The sequence below is a fragment of the Kogia breviceps genome, chromosome 3 (genome assembly GCF_026419965.1).
Source record: "Kogia breviceps isolate mKogBre1 chromosome 3, mKogBre1 haplotype 1, whole genome shotgun sequence".
Classification (NCBI taxonomy): Eukaryota; Metazoa; Chordata; class Mammalia; order Artiodactyla; family Physeteridae; genus Kogia; species Kogia breviceps.
In genome coordinates, this window is record NC_081312.1 from 183,733,103 (window position 1) to 183,752,915 (window position 19,813).

Below are 19,813 nucleotides of genomic sequence, written 5' to 3' on the forward strand. Positions count from 1 at the left end.
AATGCACAGGCAGGCTGTACGGCATGACAAATAGAAAATGATATGACAGAATATTAACACTGAAAAATGGTCTCGAGGCAGAGGAAACGAGGGAAAGAAGCTTTTTCAATGTGACAACTGACCCAAAACACCTACCACAAAGTGCAAACATCTTCTTAAAATTTTAAAAAAATATGTATTGCTTTGAGCTGTCATCAGAGTCACCCTGCATGAATCGTAAGCAGCAGACAATTTAAAGGGTATGAGGAGGAAGAGAACAGAGGTTCAGAAAAATGAACATGGTTTTGTATAATCAAAAGAAGCCCCTGATAGAGATGACTTTTGCTTTTCTCCAAGAAAGCTACGCTGCGAGACAAAATGTCTGGGACTTAATAATGTTAAGTGTTGACTGAATGAAAGAAAAAAAAAAAAAGGGAGTAAGCTCTCACCACATGCAATCCAAAATCAAACCACAGCTGTTGCTTTTGGAGACATATTTTAGAAAACAGCTGAAACCTCTGTCGGTCAAACTAAGTTTGGCTGCTCAGTTCTACGATTATCTTGAAAAATACTGATTAACTTATCCATCTATTTATTTGCAGAATTTATATCTTTTCACATAGCTAAATCACCAAACACGTGTCACATAGTAAAAAAATTAACATATGTGATATGTAGTCTGTAAGTTTCTTTTGTTTAACACTGTATTTTGTCCAAGGAGCTCAAATAAAAATGAAAGCAACACATTGGCTGTTATTTTAGAAATATCAAGGAATCTACTAAAACAGCAATGGAATCTTTTCTTTTATATCCAACACAAAGAAAGACAAAGTTACTTTCAAGAAACTTTAATCCGGGGCTTCCCTGGTGGCGCAGTGGTGGAGAGTCTGCCTGCCGACGCGGGGGACGCGGGTTCGAGCCCCGGTCCAGGAGGATCCCACGTGCCGCGGAGCGGCTGGGCCCGTGAGCCGTGGCCGCTGAGCCTGCGCGTCCGGAGCCTGTGCTCCGCAACGGGAGAGGCCGCAGCAGTGAGAGACCCGCGTAGAGCAAAAAAAAAAAAAAAAAGAAATTTTAATCGACCCAAACCTGAGGGGATAATTTGAGATTTATGAAAATTGCTACCATGAAACAGTTATCTGTAACAAAGTAATCAGGTACAAAATACCCGTTTTACAAGTAATTTGAAACGCATCTCATTTGCATGAGCCTTAAAATAAACATGTGCTTTTATATAATAGCACCAATTTCTGCCACTATGATTTCAGTAAATACTGATAATGTTCAGTCATTTTTGTATTCAAACTCACGTCTGTGAAACATAGGGATGTCTCAAGAAATCAAATGGTATTAGAGGTTCCAAAAGAAACCCAAAACACAATAATCATGTGACTATTTCTGGAAAAAAAAAAAGTGAAAGTAAAATAAAAATTCAGCTCTGTTGCTTGTATACCTGTTAGCTTTCTACAATTGATTACACAAATGAACACAGTTCTTTTAAGTTAGAAGACAATTCATGAAAGCTAATGCAATAAAACCATGCAAGTTACCAAGGGAATCTAAGACTGATTACTGAGGCTCAAAGATCTTCTGCTGGGATAAAACCTGCGTACCAAAAGGTTCCAGAGCTTCACAAAAGAGTTTTCAAGGGTGAAGTAGAGCAAGATGAGGAAGAGGAGTCGGGAGCATTTCATAACACGTCTGTTTAATTTAAATTTAAGCATTTCGATGTTATTGTAATAGGGAAGAGAGCACATCTGATTCCATACTGGATCTGTTTCTTTTACTTCCACCTTTGTATTCTACTGCTCTACTGCTTTTGCTAGAGCATCACTGAAGGGGTGTAAAAGTATGGCCCATCTCTAGGAACCCTGCCTCCAGGCCTGCGGCTTAAGCTAAAATACCTTTGTTTCGCTCACAGGAAACATCCTGACCAGGCCCACCCGTGAGTGGCTGCAGGAAAAAAGGAATTAACGCATCCCCTCCCGAGTCTGGCAGGAACCAGAAAATATGTGCAGCAATAACAGGAACTAGCGTCCAAACCCAGGCAAGATGGTTCTTTGGGACACTAGTCCAGCATCCTCTCAGTCTGCTGGTTTTCCAAATAAAGGCGATCGTCCTCGCTCCAACAACCCATCTCTCAATTTATTGGCCTGTTGTATGGCGCGAAGTACAAGCTTGGACTCGGTAACATTTTTCCCAAATATCCAAGTGTCCTCCTCAAGCAAACGATTACCTACCCCTCTCTAAACGTGACAGGGAGACAGTGTGGAAACCAATACAGACCCTCCTCCACTTACAATGAGATCACACCAGTAAACCCAACAGAAGTGTAAAATATCCTAAGTCGAAAATGCATTTAATACACCTCAACTACCGAACATCACAGCTTAGCCTCGCCTACCTTACACGTGCTCGGAACACTGAGATCAGCCTACAGCTGGACAAAATCATCTACCACAAAGCCTCTTTTATAATAAGGTGTTGAATAGCTCATGTAATTTATTGAATACTGTACTGAAGATGAAAAGCGGAATGGTCGTCCGGGTCCAGAATGGTTGTCAGTGCGTGTGGGTTATTCAAACCCGCGACCGCCAAGCCGCCTGGGAGCTGGCCAGCATCACGAAATAATATCAGGTATGTATCGCTATCCTGGTGCGTGCCTCATGTCCTTCCAATGACCTTACCTAGGACTGTACTCGGGGTAAATCTCTTCTTTGTCGTCCAGGGCTTTGTAGTTTCATAGCTGTTGTTCCTCATTAGGTCCAGGTGGTTTCTGTCCTGTGTTAGTCTCCAAACAGTGGTAAAGACCTTCGCGGACATATTCCTGGCACCCGTGAGACTAGCTTCCCGTCATAAATCTTGACTTCAGAATGCACTTGCTGTCTGCAAACACATACCCCCATATACCCTAGGTTAACTATAAAATTGTCCCAACCGCCCCTCGGAGAGGCAGAGTACAGCTGCATATGCTCTGGACCAACGTCTGCCTGATCCTATCCTGTGTGTACGTTACCACATGATAAACGGATCCACCGATAATGCGGAGGTGCCTGCCTCATTCTTCAATCTCAAGATACCTTCTCAGTTCGGCGGACACTTTTTGTTCCCTCTGTCCTCAGACACTACAGTAAAGATCAAAATTCAAAGTGTGAAGTACAGTCTCTGATGAATGCATATTGTTTCTTCACCATTATAAAATTAAAAAAATTGTTAAGTCGAACTATCGTAAATGGGGGACCATCTATAATTTCTTAACCTGAAATCCAGGTTCGATTTTCCACAAATTAGTATACGTGTACCAACTTGTGCTTGGGGAAAATAATTGCAATAGGAAAATTAATGAATGATTTTAAAAGCAGAAGGCAGACAGCTGGACATTCTTAACTTTGTACAGTTATACGTAAATGAAATTATACGCCAAGGGAGAAAAAAGGTGGTAGGACATTTTCGGCTCTTATTCAAATCCCTCTTTAGGATCTCACAGAAATAACAATTCATAACTGAAGTCTACAATTAATTTAATTAATTAATTTAGAATTACAAGTACGGATAAATCTGAGCTACAGTCACACCTAAACTTAACGATAATCAGGCTTAACAGGGAAGGTGAAACAAACAATCAAACCCCAAAGCAAACAGGGCCTCAGGTCTGGAAGAGTTCTTAGAAATATTTGAGTCCACTCTGGGGCTCCCAGGCGCCTTGAGAGTCTGATGAAAGTTAGGGATCTTTTTCCCAGAAACATGTGCAAAGTGTCACATACAATTTCAAGGGCATCATGGAACCACCGATATAGATCTCAGGTGTTTCCAGGTAAAGGCTGAGGGAAGTCAGGGACTCAAACCTCAGGCACAAGTTCTCAGACTCACAATTAAATTACTGAACGACTAAAAGGTTAAGGAATCTATGAAAAGAGGACAAACATTGTTAAGTGGGAAAAAAAAATTAAGACTGCTGAGAAGATAGGCTTTTCCAGGGCCATATTTCTGACATAACCTAGCTTTTAAACCTTCTTTTCTGGGAGAGCCCATTTCCTCACAACACTTACACGTTTATCCCAGACCAAGGAAACATCTTCTGCATCTGGCTGTCCCCAAGTCATCTCAAACACAGCCTGCCCCCAATAGGCTTACCTTCTCAAAAGCAACGTCCCCTTGACATCTTTTCTACTTGTCACTAGCACCACTATTACCCCAATCGACCAGACCCACATTTTCTCATGGGTCTTTGACTCTATTTTCCTTTCTCCTTCAATTAGAAAACTAGGAATCAATAAGCAACCAAGTCCTGCCCCTGTTTCAGTCATGTTTACTACAGCTGTTTATTGGGTACCATCTATGTGATGGTCACAGGAGATACAAAGATTTAAAAAAGTAAACCGTGTCCTCAGGGAGCTCACAGCCAAGTGTCCTTTCCTTGTTATTTCTATAGCTACCAGTGATGCTTTAGATCTTCATCAGATTGCAGCCCCTGACTGCTCTGGTCTCCTTCAGTCTATTCACTCCCTCCCAAGACTCTGCTGACTGAATGCATTCCCTAAGACAACAGATTCATCATGTAATTCCCTTGCTGGCAATATCCCTACTGGGTTCCTGGTATCTACAGAAAGCCTGTGGAAGGATTTTACTCTGATAATCAAGAGTCCTGTGCGTGACCAGGCCAACCCCATCTACCTATAAGTATCCCCTGCATCCCAAGCACCCTCTAGTACAAGTTCACTGCAACAGTGAAGCTGGTCTTGAAACTTACTCATGGTTATTCCTGGTCTCTCCCTCTCTTTCCACTTGTCCTCAGAGCTACAGCTCAAGCCCTGCCTCTTTCCACAAAACGTTTCAAGAAATTACATCCCACAGTGACCGAGCATTGATATACTACGGGATCTGTATACGTCACTCGTTTTTACATTAAATCATAAATATTCACACTTTTATTTCTTGTCTCTCCAAACTGTTTCAGTTTCTTTGAAATCAGTAAGAAACCCTACATTCCCTTGTTGGTTTTCATGCATCCATTTATTTAAATACATATTTACTGAGGTTCTACTTTGTGCCTGAGGTTTGTGTTTGAGGTTCTACTTTAAGCCTGGGTAACAGGTTTAAGCCTACTGTGTTTTGACAGAGTAATCCCGAAACAAATATTTATTGATAAATAAAATGTATGCCCTATGCTAGCAAGTAGCATATTTATCTAAGGAAAGCTTTTAAAAGCTCTCTGATTTTGAGATCCTGTGACCACAAAGTCCCATAATCTTCAAAGAGCCCCTAGGTGTCAACTTTTGGGAGTTTCAACAATCAGGCTACAGCTGGATTCAGAATATATTCACTTGCTCATATTTTTCAGAATTTAATGTAACTTTTGTTATTCCTGCTAAAAGAATATTACCACCTTTCACTTCTCTTCAATTTGGTATAAATTGCTATAAATAAATAAAATAAAATAGAATACTATTTAGTTACTTGACATCTATAATAATAGGGGACGTTTCTATAATGCCAGCTTTATAAATAAGCCAGAAACTTCCCAGATTTGGCCCGCTGTATCAGTAAAAACTGAGGAAAGTGAATGGTTTATTATGATTTAATCGCACAGGTTTCTGATGAGGGTTTATATAATTTAGTTCACAAATATGCCCATATTTGTGAATGCACCAATATAATACGTATTCAAGTAAATAAATAAATGTTACCATGACTGGTCTCTTGAAAGACAACAAACAATAAGTGTCAGGGTCCCAGATGTTTACTTAAATTGGCCCTGAAGGGACAGATGATTACCATGGGGTAATCACCACAGTTCTGGATGCACTGTTTATACTGAGATGGTTCTAAGGGGAAAATGGCCAATCTGCATACCAGCCATCTCTACAGCATCTATATCCATTATCATTTGCACCAGTGACTTTCAACGGCTTTGGATTCAAAGAGACTCTTGATTTTTAGTGCGTGCACGTACACACACACACACACACACACACACACGAGGGAAATAAGGAAAAAAACCTTTAAAGAGAATTCTTTCCTTCTTCTTTTTTTTTTTTTTTTGCGGTACACGGGGCTCTCACCGTTGTGGCCTCTCCCGTTGCGGAGCACAGGCTCCGGACGCACAGGCTCAGCGGCCATGGCTCACGGGCCCAGCCGCTCTGTGGCACGTGGGCTCTTCCCGGACCGGGGCTCGAACCCGTGTCCCCTGAATCGGCAGGCGGACCCTCAACCACTGCGCCACCAGGGAAGCCCTTTATCTCATATTATTTACGAAGAAATTTTTTACCTAAACTTCTCATGTTCTTCTGCTTGTTGCTTCCACGGACAGCTCTGGATATTTGCGATAATCTGAAGATAGTCATCCTCTGAATACCTAAAAGTCAAATGTCAATGAAATTAGAAAATAAAGATCTCACTTATTGCTAAATGAATATATAAGTCTTCTAAAGGACTCTTATAATCTACTCATTTTAGCCCTCTAAATCTTTTCTGAAATAAGGTGATGTAGAAATAAGTAAACATCACACCCATTTCAAAACTTCTAGGAGCATGCAATTCACAAATTATTATGTTGACTTAGGAATATGTAATTTTCACATTCATAAGTCAAGTTTAGTATCACAAACCAACCACGACAGCACACTAATTCCCATGCATATCTTATGGCTAGTTCACCTTAGCTTCTCATTAACAAATAAATATATTTTTTACAGACACTTACCATAAATATATAGTTTACCATCTTTTTCAGACTCTAAGTTGATAGATTTACCTTGGGATATATGGATTAACATTTCCACAGAATAATCATCTTAAATTTTAATTCTGAACAGTACATTAAAAAAACAGATTGGGCCAGGTTAAAAGAGATGTATATTGGCATAAAAATCTATAGGCATAGTGGTACAGTTTGGCCGGATCCCAGTCCCTGGTAGATCTCCCTCTACCTGAAATTTCATCATTAAGTAATAACTCCCTTAAATCACAAAATAGCCTCTAGTCTTTAACGGTTATCAATTAAAATGCATATATCCTTTTGAGTGAAAAAAACCTTAAATTTCCTTTCAGTTAATAGCATAGTCATTAGTCGCCAGCTATTTGAGATCAAGGCTTTGCAATAAAAAGATAGAGTATATGTTGATGAGTGTCTGGGGAAGGAGTAAAGAATCTTGTCAGAAAAGGACCTTCTCCACCCCCTTGCAGTACAATGCAGATGCTCCAAAGTCTGTCTCTAAAAGGAAGTATTTATTATAGGTGGGGAAGGTAGTCAACCAAACAACTCCTCTGCCCTTGAAATTTACCTACCTTTTGGGTATCTCGCCTGTCAATATTGCCACCAAGATTAATCGAAAATATTTTCTCCTGGTTCCCATTGGACCAGCTAAGAAAAACTGAAAATCTTGAAAGACTTTGCAAAATACTAAAGGAGAACAAAGCTAAGAGCTACCACAGGAGACATTAAAAATAGTTTGACTTGCATACAGGTTTCTAACCTCAACCATTTTACCTTACTCTCATGGGCCCCAAGTCTTGTCACCAAGGGACTCAAGAGATCTATACTCTAGCCCCAAGGCTTTGTCTAGATGTGGCACTTCCCAGCTGGAGTGAGGATCACCTGCCTCCACATGGTGAGAGTTCATCTAAAGACCTTCCACAAAACAGCATTAAGCTAAAAAAAAGATAAGAAAAGAAGACATGCACACTCAGAAGCCTACTCAAGGCTCTCTCAATTTCTGGCTCTTCAAGAGAGAGACGTGACATTGTGACTATCCTCTCCTGCCTGGAGAAGTCTTATCTACCACGAAGGTGTGGTTTTTAGTCATTTGATCACATTGGAAACAGGACAACCATCAGAGCAATGTGTGTACCAGGGTCCATCATGCAAAGTAACAAAATAATTGTCATATCACATTTTTCACAGAACTAGAACAAATAATCCTAAAATTTATATGGAATCATAAAAGATCCAGAATTACCAAAGCAATCCTGAGGAAAAAAAACAAAGCAAGAGGCATAACCCTCCCAGACTTCAGACAATACTACAAAAGCTACAGTAATCAAAACAGTATGGTATTGGCACAAAAACAGACGTATGGCTCAATGGAACAGAACAGAGAGCCGAGAAATAAACCCACACACCTACAGTCAATTAATCTTCAACAAAGGAGGCAAGAATATACAATGGGAAAAAGACAGTCTCTTCAGCAAGGAGTGTTGGGAAAGTCGGACAGCCTCATGTAAATCAATGAAGTTAGAACACACCCTTTCACCATACACAAAAGTAAACTTAAAATGGCTTAAAAACTTAAACATAGTACTTGACACCGTAAAACCCCTAGAAGAGAACATAGGGAAAACATTCTCTGACATAAATCATACAAAGGTTTTCTTAGGTCAGTCTTCCAAGGCAAGAGAAATAAAAGCAAAAATAAACAAACAGGACCTAATCAAACTTACAAGCTTTTGCACAGCAAAGGAAACCATAAACAAAACAAACCGAAGACAACCTATGGAATGGTAAAAAATATTTGCAAATGATGCAACTGACAAGGGCTTAATTTCCAAAATATACAAACAGCTCATACAACTCAACAACAAAAAACCAAATAACCCAATCGAAAAATGGGCAGAACTAAATAGACATTTCTCCCAAGAAGACATACAGATGGCCAACAGGTGCATGAAAAGATACTCAACATCACTAATTATTAGAGAAATGCAAATCAAGATTACAATGAGGTATCCCCTCACACCAGTCAGAATGGCCATAATTAAAAAGTCTACAAATAACAATTGCTGGAGAGGGTGTGGAGAAAAGGCAACCCTCCTACACTGTTAGTGGGGATGTAAGTTGGTGCAGCCACTATGGAAAACAGTATGGAGGTTCCTCAAAAAACTAAAAATAGAGTTACCATATGATCCAGCAATCCCACTCCTGGGCATATATCCAGAAAAGACAAAAATGCTAATCTGAAAACACACATGCACCCCAATGTTCACTGCAGCACTATTCACAATAGCTAAGACATGGAAGCAACCTAAGTGTCCATCAACAAATGAATGGATAAAGAAGATGAGGCACATACAAACAATGGAATATTAGTCAGCCATAAAAAGGAACGAAATTGAGTTACATGTAGTGAGGTAGATGGACCTAGAGTCTGTCATACAGAGTGAAGTAAGTCAGAAAGAGAAAAACAAATACTGTATGCTAATGCACATATATGGAATCTAAAAACAAAAAACAGTACTGATGAACCTAGTGGCAGGGCAGGAATAAAGATGCAGATGTAGAGAACGGACTTGAGGACACAGGGGGTAAGGGGAAGCTAGGATGAAGTGAGAGAGTAGCATTGACATATATACACTACCAAATGTAAAATAGACAGCTAGTGGGAAGCAGCAGCATAGCACAGGGAGATCAGCTCGGTGCTCTGCGACCACCTAGAGGGGTGGGATAGGGAGGGTGGGAGGAAGACGCAAGAGGGAGGGGATATGGGGACATATGTATACACATAGCTGATTCACACTGTTGTACAGCAGAAACTAACACAACATTGTAAAGCAATTATACTCCAATAAAGATATATTTTTTAAAGTATCCCCTTCACAAATATCTGCAACATGCAAATACATCACCAGGATGGAAAGAATGAATAAACAAGGACTGAGGCTGCTATTTAAGATTCTCGCATTTTCCCTCACAGCACTATTGCTGTATGATTTCTGAAGATGAAAGAAAGATGACCCACTTTTCAAGTTTATGGAAAGAAATCTTCACATATAAAAGGATATCCAGAGTTGAAAATAACAGTTTAGTGATCTTATACTATCAATTTTTAGAACTAGGATCCTATATATTGCAAGGAATCAGAAAGAACCAATAAATTAAGTGTTTCTCCATCTCTTAAAGAGTAACATTATATAGTTAGAGTGAGTTACAAGAGTGAAGACGTGAGCATGGATATTACACCTGGTAAGATTTTTAAACAATATATGAATGGCTATGAACCTTCTGCCTTTTAAATTCTTCTGACTCACATAAGCAGAGATGATCTCTTTCTCCCATGTCCTTTGCACCACCCTAAAGCCACTAAATATCTCTATAGCACTTATCTTTTGTTTTCATGTATTTACTCAGTAACTACTTACTGGGCATCTGTTATGTGCAAGATATTGTTCTAGAGACCAATAATAAAAATAGTGAACAAAATAAATTTTATTTAAAAATCCACATTCTCATGAAATTTATATTGTAATAGGGGATTATGGACAATAAACCCAATGTATGGGCTGAACTGTGTTCCCCCAAACTCATATGTTGAAACCCTAATCCCCAGTACCTCAGAATATGACTATATTTGGAAATAAGGCCTTTAAATAGGGGACTAAATTGAAATGAGACCATTAGGGTGGCTCGAGTCCAATCTACTGGTATTCTTATAAGAAGAAGAAGTTTTTATTTACAGAGAGATACCAGGAGGCTGGCCTACATACAGAAAAGACCATACATACAGAAAAGACCATGTATGTATGCTTCATACATACAGCAAGAAGGCAAGGAGAGAGAGTTGGTTTTGGTTTCAGAGAAATCCAAACCTGCTGACACCTCGGTCTTAGACTTCTGGAAGTGTGAGTAAATAAATTTTTGTTGTTTAAGCCACCTAGTCTATGGTCACTTGTTATGGCAGCCCTAAGAAACTGTACACCAAATAATACATAAATTAAAATCATGTTGAAGTATAATGTACTGTGAAGAAAAATAAAGCAGGAAAAGAGGGAAAGAAAGTATGTGAAATAGGGCTGCAATCTCAGTGGGGTGGTCAGGGAAGACCTCCCTGGGAGGTCAAGAGTTGGGCAGAGACTTGAAGAAAGGGACTAAGTAAGCGATACACATATGGGGGCTGGGGAATGAGAAGAACGTTCTATGCCAAGGGAAGGACAAGTGTGAAGGCCAGAGACAGAGGCAGGCACGGTGTGCGTGAGCAGCAAGACGGTCAGGCTGGCTGGAGGTCACGCACGAGTCACTCAGGAAGCCACTCACGAAGGTGGCAGGAGATGAGGTCAGAGAGGTCACAGGAAATCTGATGGCAGAGGCCTTGCTATTCAAAGTGTGGACCTCACACTGGCAGTATTAGCATCACATAGAAAGATGATTAGAAATGCAGATTCTCGGGCCCTGCCTCACACCTACAGAATCAGACTCTGTCTTAAAATGAAATCCTCCAAAGATGTGCAGACCTGTTAGAAGTGTTGAAAAGCTCTGCTGAGGTACAATTAGCATGCCATACAGCTCACCCATTTAAAGCAGAGAAGTCAGTGGGGTCTAGAGTATGCACAGACATGTGCAACCATCACTACAGTCAATTGTGGAACATTTTTACCCCCTCAAAAGGACGTCTTGTACACGTTAGCTATCACCTCCTGCATATCCCATAAACGCTGGCCTATTGTGTCTTCATTTTCATCCACCTCAAAGTATTTTCTGGTTTCCTTTCTATTGCTTCTCGGACCCACTGCACAGTTAAGAGTATGTTGTTTAATTTCTACAGATTTGTGAGTTTCTCAGTTATTTTTCCTGAATATTCATCTTAAATTTCATTAAAATGTGGTCACATAACATACTTTGTATTAGTTCTATTCTTTAAATTTATTGAGGTTTGTTTTATAATCTAGCATATGATTTACCCTTGACAATGTTTTGTGTGCACTTGAGAAGAATGTATATTCTGTTGATGGGTGGTGTACACTACAGATGTCTGTTAAGTCTAGCTGGTTTATAGTGTTGTTCAATTCTACTGTTTCCTTGTTGATCTTCTGTCCGGTGTTGCATCCACTACTGAAAATAGAGTATTTAAAATACATATATATGGAATCTAAGAAAAAAAATGTCATGAAGAACCTAGGGACAGGAATGAAGTCACAGACCTACTAGGGCATGGACTTGAGGATATGGGGAGGGGGAAGGGTAAGCTGTGACAAAGTGAGAGAGTGGCATGGACATATATACACTACCAAACGTAAAATAGAGAGCTAGTGGGAAGCAGCCGTATAGCACAGGGAGATCAGCTCAGTGCTTTGTGACCACCTAGTGGGGTGGGATAGGGAGGGTGGGAGGGAGGGAGACGCAAGAGGGAGGAGATATGGGAACATATGTATACATGTAGCTGATTCACTTTGTTATAAAGCAGAAACTAACACACCATTGTAAAGCGATTATACTCCAATAAAGATGTTAAAAAAAATAAAAATAAAAAAAATCTCCAATTATTGCTGAATTATTTATTCCCTTTGTCAGTTTTTGCTTTGTGTACTTTGGTGCTCTGTTATTAGATGTATATGTGGGTTTTTTTGTTTTTTTTTTTTTTTTGTGTGTGTGTGTGTGTGTGTGGTACGCGGGCCTCTCACTGTTGTGGCCTCTCCCGTTGTGGAGCACAGGCTCTGGACGCGCAGGCTCAGCGGCCATGGCTCACGGGCCCAGCCGCTCCGTGGGATGTGGGATCTTCCCAGACCGGGGCACGAACCCGTGTCCCCTGCATCGGCAGGCGGACTCTCAACCACTGCACCACCAGGGAAGCCCCTGTATATGTGTTTATAACTGTTATATCTTCCTGCTGGATTGACCCTTTTATGATGATAAGATCTGCTTTATTTCTACTAACACTTTTTGTTTTAAAAGTTTATTTTTTAAAATATCAATATATCCACTCAAACTTTCTTGTGGTTGCTGTTTGCAAGATATACATTTTTCCATCCTTTTACTTGCAATCTATGTGTGTATTTGAATCTAAAAATGTGTCTTCTGTAGATAGCATAGTTTGATCATGCTTTTTAATCCAGTCTGACAATCTCTGCCATTTGATTACATGGTTTAATCCACTCATATTTAATGTTATTACTGATACAGTTAGATTTACCTCTGCCATTTTACTTTTGTTTTTTTATGTCTCATGTATTTTTTGTTCCCCTATTCCTCTTTTACAGCCTTCCTATGCCTTAAGTGAATTTTTCTAATGCAGCATTTTGACATCTTTAATAATTTTAACTATATTTTTAGTGGTTGCTCTAGGGTTTACCATACACATCTTATCAGAATTAGCCTTCAGTTAATACTAGCTTAATTGCTCTAAAATATAAAAATATTACTCATATCGCTCTCCCCCCTTTTCTTCTTTTTGTTATACAATATTACATCTATTAATGTTATAAACCCAACTACACATTGTTATAATTATTACTTTACCATTTGTAGCCATTTCCTTAGCCTGATGCAACTCTGCTCCCACCCATAACAGCTTCTTTGTGCTGTTACTGGCAAATATATTACATGTATACTTGAGAAATGCTCTAAGGACCTTGTAGGCTGCTTTAAGAATTTTGTCTTTTATTTTGAGTGAAATGCGAAAACATTAGAACAGAAAAGTGACCTGATCTGACTTACATTTAGAAAGGTTCCCACTGTCTACTTCATTGAGAAGAGTCTCTAGGAGAGCAGGGGTGAAAGCCAGAAGAGCAATTTAGAGATGCTGGCCACAATCCAGGAGTGGAATAAAGATGGCTTGGTCCAGGGTGGAAGTGATAGAGTGAGTAAGAAATTAGCACCTTCTGGGTATGACTTCAAGGTGGCCAGTGAGATTTAATGACAGACAATGGGATGGATAAAAAGAAAGGCGTCAAGGATAACGCCAAGCATTTAGATCTGAGCGCTGGAAGAACAGACTTGCCCTTAACTGAAATGGAGAACAGTGCTGAAGTACAAAGTTCGGGGGGGGGGGTGGATCCAGGAGATCCCATGAGATTTATAAGGTCTGAGATTCCTTATGAGTACCCCAGGGAGGCGATCACTGGGCAGAGGTAATACAAACCTGGAAAGAGGTCTAGGCAGGAAATACAAACTTGGGGATCATCAGTATGTAGATGGTATTTAAATCCATGAGACTAAATGAGGTCCCTGAGGTCTGAAGACTGAGTGCTCAAACACTCCAGTGTCAAAAGTGAGGGGAGGTGAGGAGGAATCTACAAAGATCGAGAAGGAGAAACTAAAGTATTGTAACTATCTGACTTTTTTGTTGTTGGTGTTTTGTTTTTTTGTTGCACCGGTTTTGGGTTTTTTTTTTTCCATTTTTCGGCCACACCGCGTGGCATACAGCATCTTAGTTCCCCGATCGGGGATCAGATCCGCAGCCCCTGCAGTGGAAGTACCGCGTCTTAACCACTGGACCGCCAGGGAAGTCCCTGACTTCCTTAATATACTGCAAGCTGCTAAAGAGTAGAAACAATTTCTTTATCGTTGTGTTCCTTAAGCAAGAGTTCTCAACCTGTTCTCAACCACGCGTCCTTTGCAAAAGCTCCCAGGGAGTATGTTACACACCTCCAGGTTGAGAATAACCGCCTCTGTGCCTTTCGTAGTGCTGGACACAGAGAAGTTGCTGTGTGTTTCTGAAATTGAAAATTAATATATGATTAGAACATAAAAACACCCAAAGGTTTCAGATATTAGTTTTGAACTATGATAATAATTAGCCATCTGCCGTGATCTTACCAAGAAAAGCCGTACTGGTCCCCGAGTTACAATCAGGGCACAGCAGTTGCTGTAGAAGATAAAGCTACCTGTGTATATTTACATGACGGATGCTTAAGTAAAATAAGTAACGAAAACTGAGGAAAGTAAGTGGTATGTTGGAGGAAGATTGCTTTTAAGTAGCTTTGCATTTTAAAGTCAAATGCCTTTCTCATCCTGTATTTGTGACTTGTAATTCTGTTCTCATTAAGGGTGGAACCATACAGTAGTGAGAATAAGACAGTCAGAATTTCATCCAAGCCCTGGCTCTGCCTTTTCTAACTGTCTGATGTTCCGCAAGCCATTTAACCCTCCGACTTCATCTCTTTCACTTGTGGAATTAGAGTAACAAAAGCTATTCTTAAGAAATACTGCAAAAGACTGTAGATACACTTAAATTATCTTGCATACGGTAGGTCCACAAAAAACGGTAGTTGTTATTACCACTATTGATAATTTGGGTAATCATAATAATTGTCATTATGATAAAAATATAATAACATAAAGATTGTGAATTGAGTAATCAATTAGTTATCCGTGGTTATGTGAAAAATTATGGAAAAAATTAGTGGCTTAGTTGTTTTACAACAATAAACTATTACTGCACAGTTTCTGTGGGTCAGGAATCCATGAGTAGCTTGGCAGGACAGTCCTGGCCCAGCAGCTCATTAGGACGTAAAGTCAAGATGCTGGTCGGGGCCAAAGTACCTACTTCCAAGGAGCTTCACTGACATGGCTGGAAAGGTGGTGCTGCTGTTGGTGGGAGATCTTAGTTCCTTGCCATGTGGACCTCGCAGTGTCCCCATGACATGGTAGCTGGCTTCCCCCAGAGCAAGCAATCCAAGAGCAGGCAAGGCAGAACTATCAAATCCTTTTATGACCTGGCCTTGAAATCCCACATCGTTATTTCTGCAATATGGTATTGGTTACACAGGGCAGCCCTATGCGGTGAGGCAGGGGGAAGGCAAGTAAATACCAGTAGGAAATGATCATTGGGTGCCATTTTGAAAGTCTGGCTACCACAAAGGGTAAAGAAATGATACCTTTAACGTATTTGAAAGTGGCGAGCAAAAGTATCAGTGACAGATTTGCTTTCTTTCTCCATCCCACTTCTAAAATTGGAAATAATGCCAAATGTGAATACATAATCAAGATTGCAGTACAACGAGAAAGTCAGTGTTTCAGTTTTCCTCTGAGGGAAAATTCGGTTTTGTTTCCACCGACTAACGCTTATAATCAAATAATTCACGTTTCCAATCTTCAGCATGGTAACAAATGATACTAAGCAACTCTTGCCACGTGCTAACTAAGGATTTCAGACTAGAATTCCTCTAGTTACCTTCTAGCATCAACAACCACACACAAAATGTTTTATTTCCCACCATTTCTTTAGCTGGTTGCCTGACTCTGAACAAGGCATAATCCCACTTTTATCTTTAAACTGAGGAAATTCGATTTTTTAGAAAAACAAAACTTACATATAAAAAAGTATACAGATTAGAAGAATTTAAGAGACTATTCTTCAAGTTCTTAAACCGTAGGATGGTTTATTTCTTATGTATTCTTCGAGGCACAGAATGATGGCTAAACCACCTTTTGATAGACTTGACACAACTGCAGAAAAAAAGACTTTTCAGAGACTTCTATCATAGCCTCGATGTTAGCTCACCTGCCCCAACTTAAAAGTTTATACGAGCAAACACAGCCACTCCTTTGATTACCAAGAGATACATCACAAGATACTAAGAACATACCAAGTTGGTATGAATGGCTGTTTTGTGTTAACTTCTGCTTTCTGACCTCAATACCGAGGAAAGGAAGTAGGGCTAGATTTTAAGGGCTTACTCCTTAAAAGCTGACCACAAAAGGCAAGTCAAAGGATCAGAGATGAAAAGACAGACAAAACTGTGGGTATCTCTTTAAGAAGCAAAGAAAGCACCACAGATCTAAAGCTAGGTGAACAAGTCATATATCACTCTATGCGGAGAAAGTCTTGTACGTGACCACAAACCGTTTTTCCTGACAGACAAGCGAAAACTTAGGAACACTTGCTTTGTTACCAGGCTGTCAAGTGATAGGTTCAGAGTCAGGTGTTTTGAAGCCTGATCTGCCGTAATTTACACTTCTTGTTTTCAAGCTGCAATTCGGGTCACGCTGTGCTCTCTGAGATAATAAACAGGAAGAACGCTTGGGGCCAGCCTTCAATTCACTTTGCCGTTCACCCTGCAAAACAGAGCCTTCGAACCGACATCTTTAGGATGCCCCATTAAGATGAAAACTCTCATTCTCAGTCATTTTAAATGGTACGGCATGAAACAGCTCATCAAACAGACACACTCACCAAGCAGTGTATGGTTCAAGCCACGCCTAGCCTATGCAAGCCTGTGTTCCCAACCTTAATTCTGAGAATCTGAATCTTACCAAGAAAAGCTATTTGAACACAAGCAACTTTTTCATGCCCTGGTGAGTGCACAGGACGTTACAGGGCAGTGGCTTACACTCTGTGCCTAAGAAGAGCTCTAAATATCTCCTTTCACTAGAGGCACTATTTCAACTATGCAAGGGTTCAGAAGATAGAAGAGATGGCTGCTGTTTAAGAAAAATGCTTCCTTCCATCTTTAAGGAAGACCCGAAGGGCCTAGAGTCAACAGAATGACGGGAACGGCAGAGCTATTTAATACACACGGCGCAGAAGTATCTGGTTGACGTCGCTGATTGGCGCTCCGTTTCCATAGCACAGCGGTTGCTGTAAGCGGCATCCGAACCAGGCACTACTTCCCCCACGCCAAGCACGCACCAGCCCCACTCACATTCTATTGGCCAAGCCCAGTCACATGACCCACAACATCTAGGTGGGCTGGTTCCAGCCAGTGGAACGTGAACGGAAGTGAGGTGTGTCCCCTCCAAGCTGGGTGTGCTTTCTCCATAGCACCCTCTCCTTCAGCAGCAACCCTGGGATCACCTGTTGAAGATGCCTGCATCATAGGACGGAAAGAGCCAGAATCCCTGAGTCAGTGCTCAGAGGACAGTTGCCTGACCAGGAAGGAATATCTATACTGAATGCTGCATGAGAGAGAATACAAGACTGTGTTCTGGCACTGCGTTTGGGGAGATTTTGTTGGAGTAGCTCATCTACCCTGACCAGGTGGTGGAAACTGAAGAAATATAGATGTACATTTTCTCGGGATCCGGGATCATCTGGGAAAATGGAAGAGGAACACAGGAGGAAAACGGCACAGGAACAGAGGCAGCAAAACCTAAGATGGGGAGGAATGAGTTCGTTTCCTGGATCAGCCCCTCTGAAGTATCTGCTCTTGAAAAACCAACTCATTGGTCTGAAACGAGGTGGACTCAGATGGACAACTTGGATATTCATACGGTCAACATTTTAAAATAATATACACATGGCACAAAAGATTATAAATAATCTTTGCCATACTGAAAAGTGCAAACTAGCAGTGATAAGATGGCTAGCTATTATGTTAAAGATTTTTTATTTATTTACTTTTGTCGGCACTGGGTCTTCGTTGCTGCACGCAGGCTTTCTCTAGTTGTGGTGAGCTACTCTTCGTTGCTGCGCGCGGGCTTTCTCCAGTTGCGGCGAGCGGGGGCCACTCTTCATTGCAGTGCACGGGCTTCTCATTGCGGTGGCTTCTCTTGTTGCAGGGCACGGGCTCTAGGTGCACGGGCTTCAGTAGTTGTGGCATGTGGGCTCGGTACTTGTGGCTCACGGGCTTCAGTGGTTGTGGCACATGGGCTTAGCTGCTCCGCGGCATGTGGGATCTTCCTGGACCAAGAACCCGTGTCCCCTGCATTGGCAGGCGGATTCTTAACCACTGCGCCACCAGGGAAGCCCCGGCTAGGCAGCATTTTAGTTCATGATAATATTTTATCTGGGAGACAGATAGCCGGTAAAAAAGGTTTGGGATGGAGAAACCCAGAGAAACATTCAGGGAGAAAGAATGGGATAGGAAAAATCAAAACTTCAGATTCAAAGTAAGAGACAGAGCCAGAGAAGTGAAAGATAGGTTTCACAAAGGAGTTGAAGTTGATGGATAATTTTTTAAGAGCTACAAATTAGAGATGATAGAGAAAATGCTTTGAGGATCTAAGAGGTATATTTATCCATTCATTAGTTTAATCCCACAAATACTTACTGAGCAACTACTATGTGCTGAGCCCTGTGACAGCCACCACGGACAGAATCACAAACTCACAGTCCTGGAGCTCCCAGGCTTAAACAGAAAATACAGAATTGTGATACACGGCACCCCATGCCGATGGTCTTCCCAACGGCAACTGTTGAACTTCCTTTCATTGAAAAATGTAGGCAAGGCCAGCAGAAGAGAGAGCACTGTTTCCTTCCCACTCTAGTGCCGTCTTCCTAAATTCTATTTTAGCATCTGAAATGGACAAAGCGGCTGAGGAAAGAGAAAATTCTAACTCTTTAACAGACCATGAAAAAAACAGAGCTAAATCATTATGTCTAAGAAAATGAAATTGCCTTTTATCACCACGCACCAAATAGCTTTCCTGATTGTCCCCTGACGTCTGTAACAGCAGTGGTTGCAGAACGCAGGGTTCCGGACAATAGACAATACAACTGAACAAATTAGTCTCCTGAGTGCAAAATAACACTTTCATAACAATAGGTAATTCATGCCTACTTTCTCTAGACCTTTGCCCAGCGGAGTAACAGTGCAGGCTAATTGCACGAGCGGGCTTAAAAGTGCACAGGTCATGCATCCCTCTCTAAAGAACAGCCCAGAAAAGGTCTTAGTGCCAAATCCAAAGCAATAGGAGAAAAGTGAGAGAGCAAAGACGAGAACATAGGCATCTCATTAGCATGCTGCAGTTATAACCATGTTTGTGGACGCCCATAAAAGAGTCGTAAAATTCTCTGCCTTGAAAAACAACATCACCTTCCATGATGAAAGGACTTTCCGCCACGTTGACTCAAGTGCTTTGCTTCAAAGTACAGCTATGGGTCACGGTTACCTTAAGCACTTTTGCCACTTTGCGGAACAAAGACAGTTCGTATCATCGAGAGAGAGGTGGAGAGAGTCAGCTGAAACTTTCACACACTGATTCACATGTCGGGCAAGGAATACAACAGGCTTGTCGCAGGGAATGGGGAACAAGGACCCATTTTTCCGAGTTCTACTCTCAGGAGGCGTGGTGCGCAAGACATCTGGAATGTGAGTCCCTCAGGAGACGTTTCAGAAAGAGCCCAGCGAACAACAAGCAAAACAATGGCTCCAATATGATCAAAGCAGACGTGCAGTGCCACCTATA

At 41.0% G+C, this 19,813-nt stretch overlaps 1 protein-coding gene across 1 annotated transcript in view; it reads right to left on the reverse strand.

The window, feature by feature from the left end:
- ST8SIA6 (ST8 alpha-N-acetyl-neuraminide alpha-2,8-sialyltransferase 6) overlaps window positions 1-19,813 on the reverse strand; it is a 127,962-nt gene that overhangs the window by 25,530 nt on the left and 82,619 nt on the right. Inside the window, exon 4 of the mRNA XM_059056123.2 lies at window positions 6,245-6,331. Coding sequence (XP_058912106.1) covers window positions 6,245-6,331 — 87 coding nt within the window. The remainder of the gene's footprint in view (window positions 1-6,244; window positions 6,332-19,813) is intronic.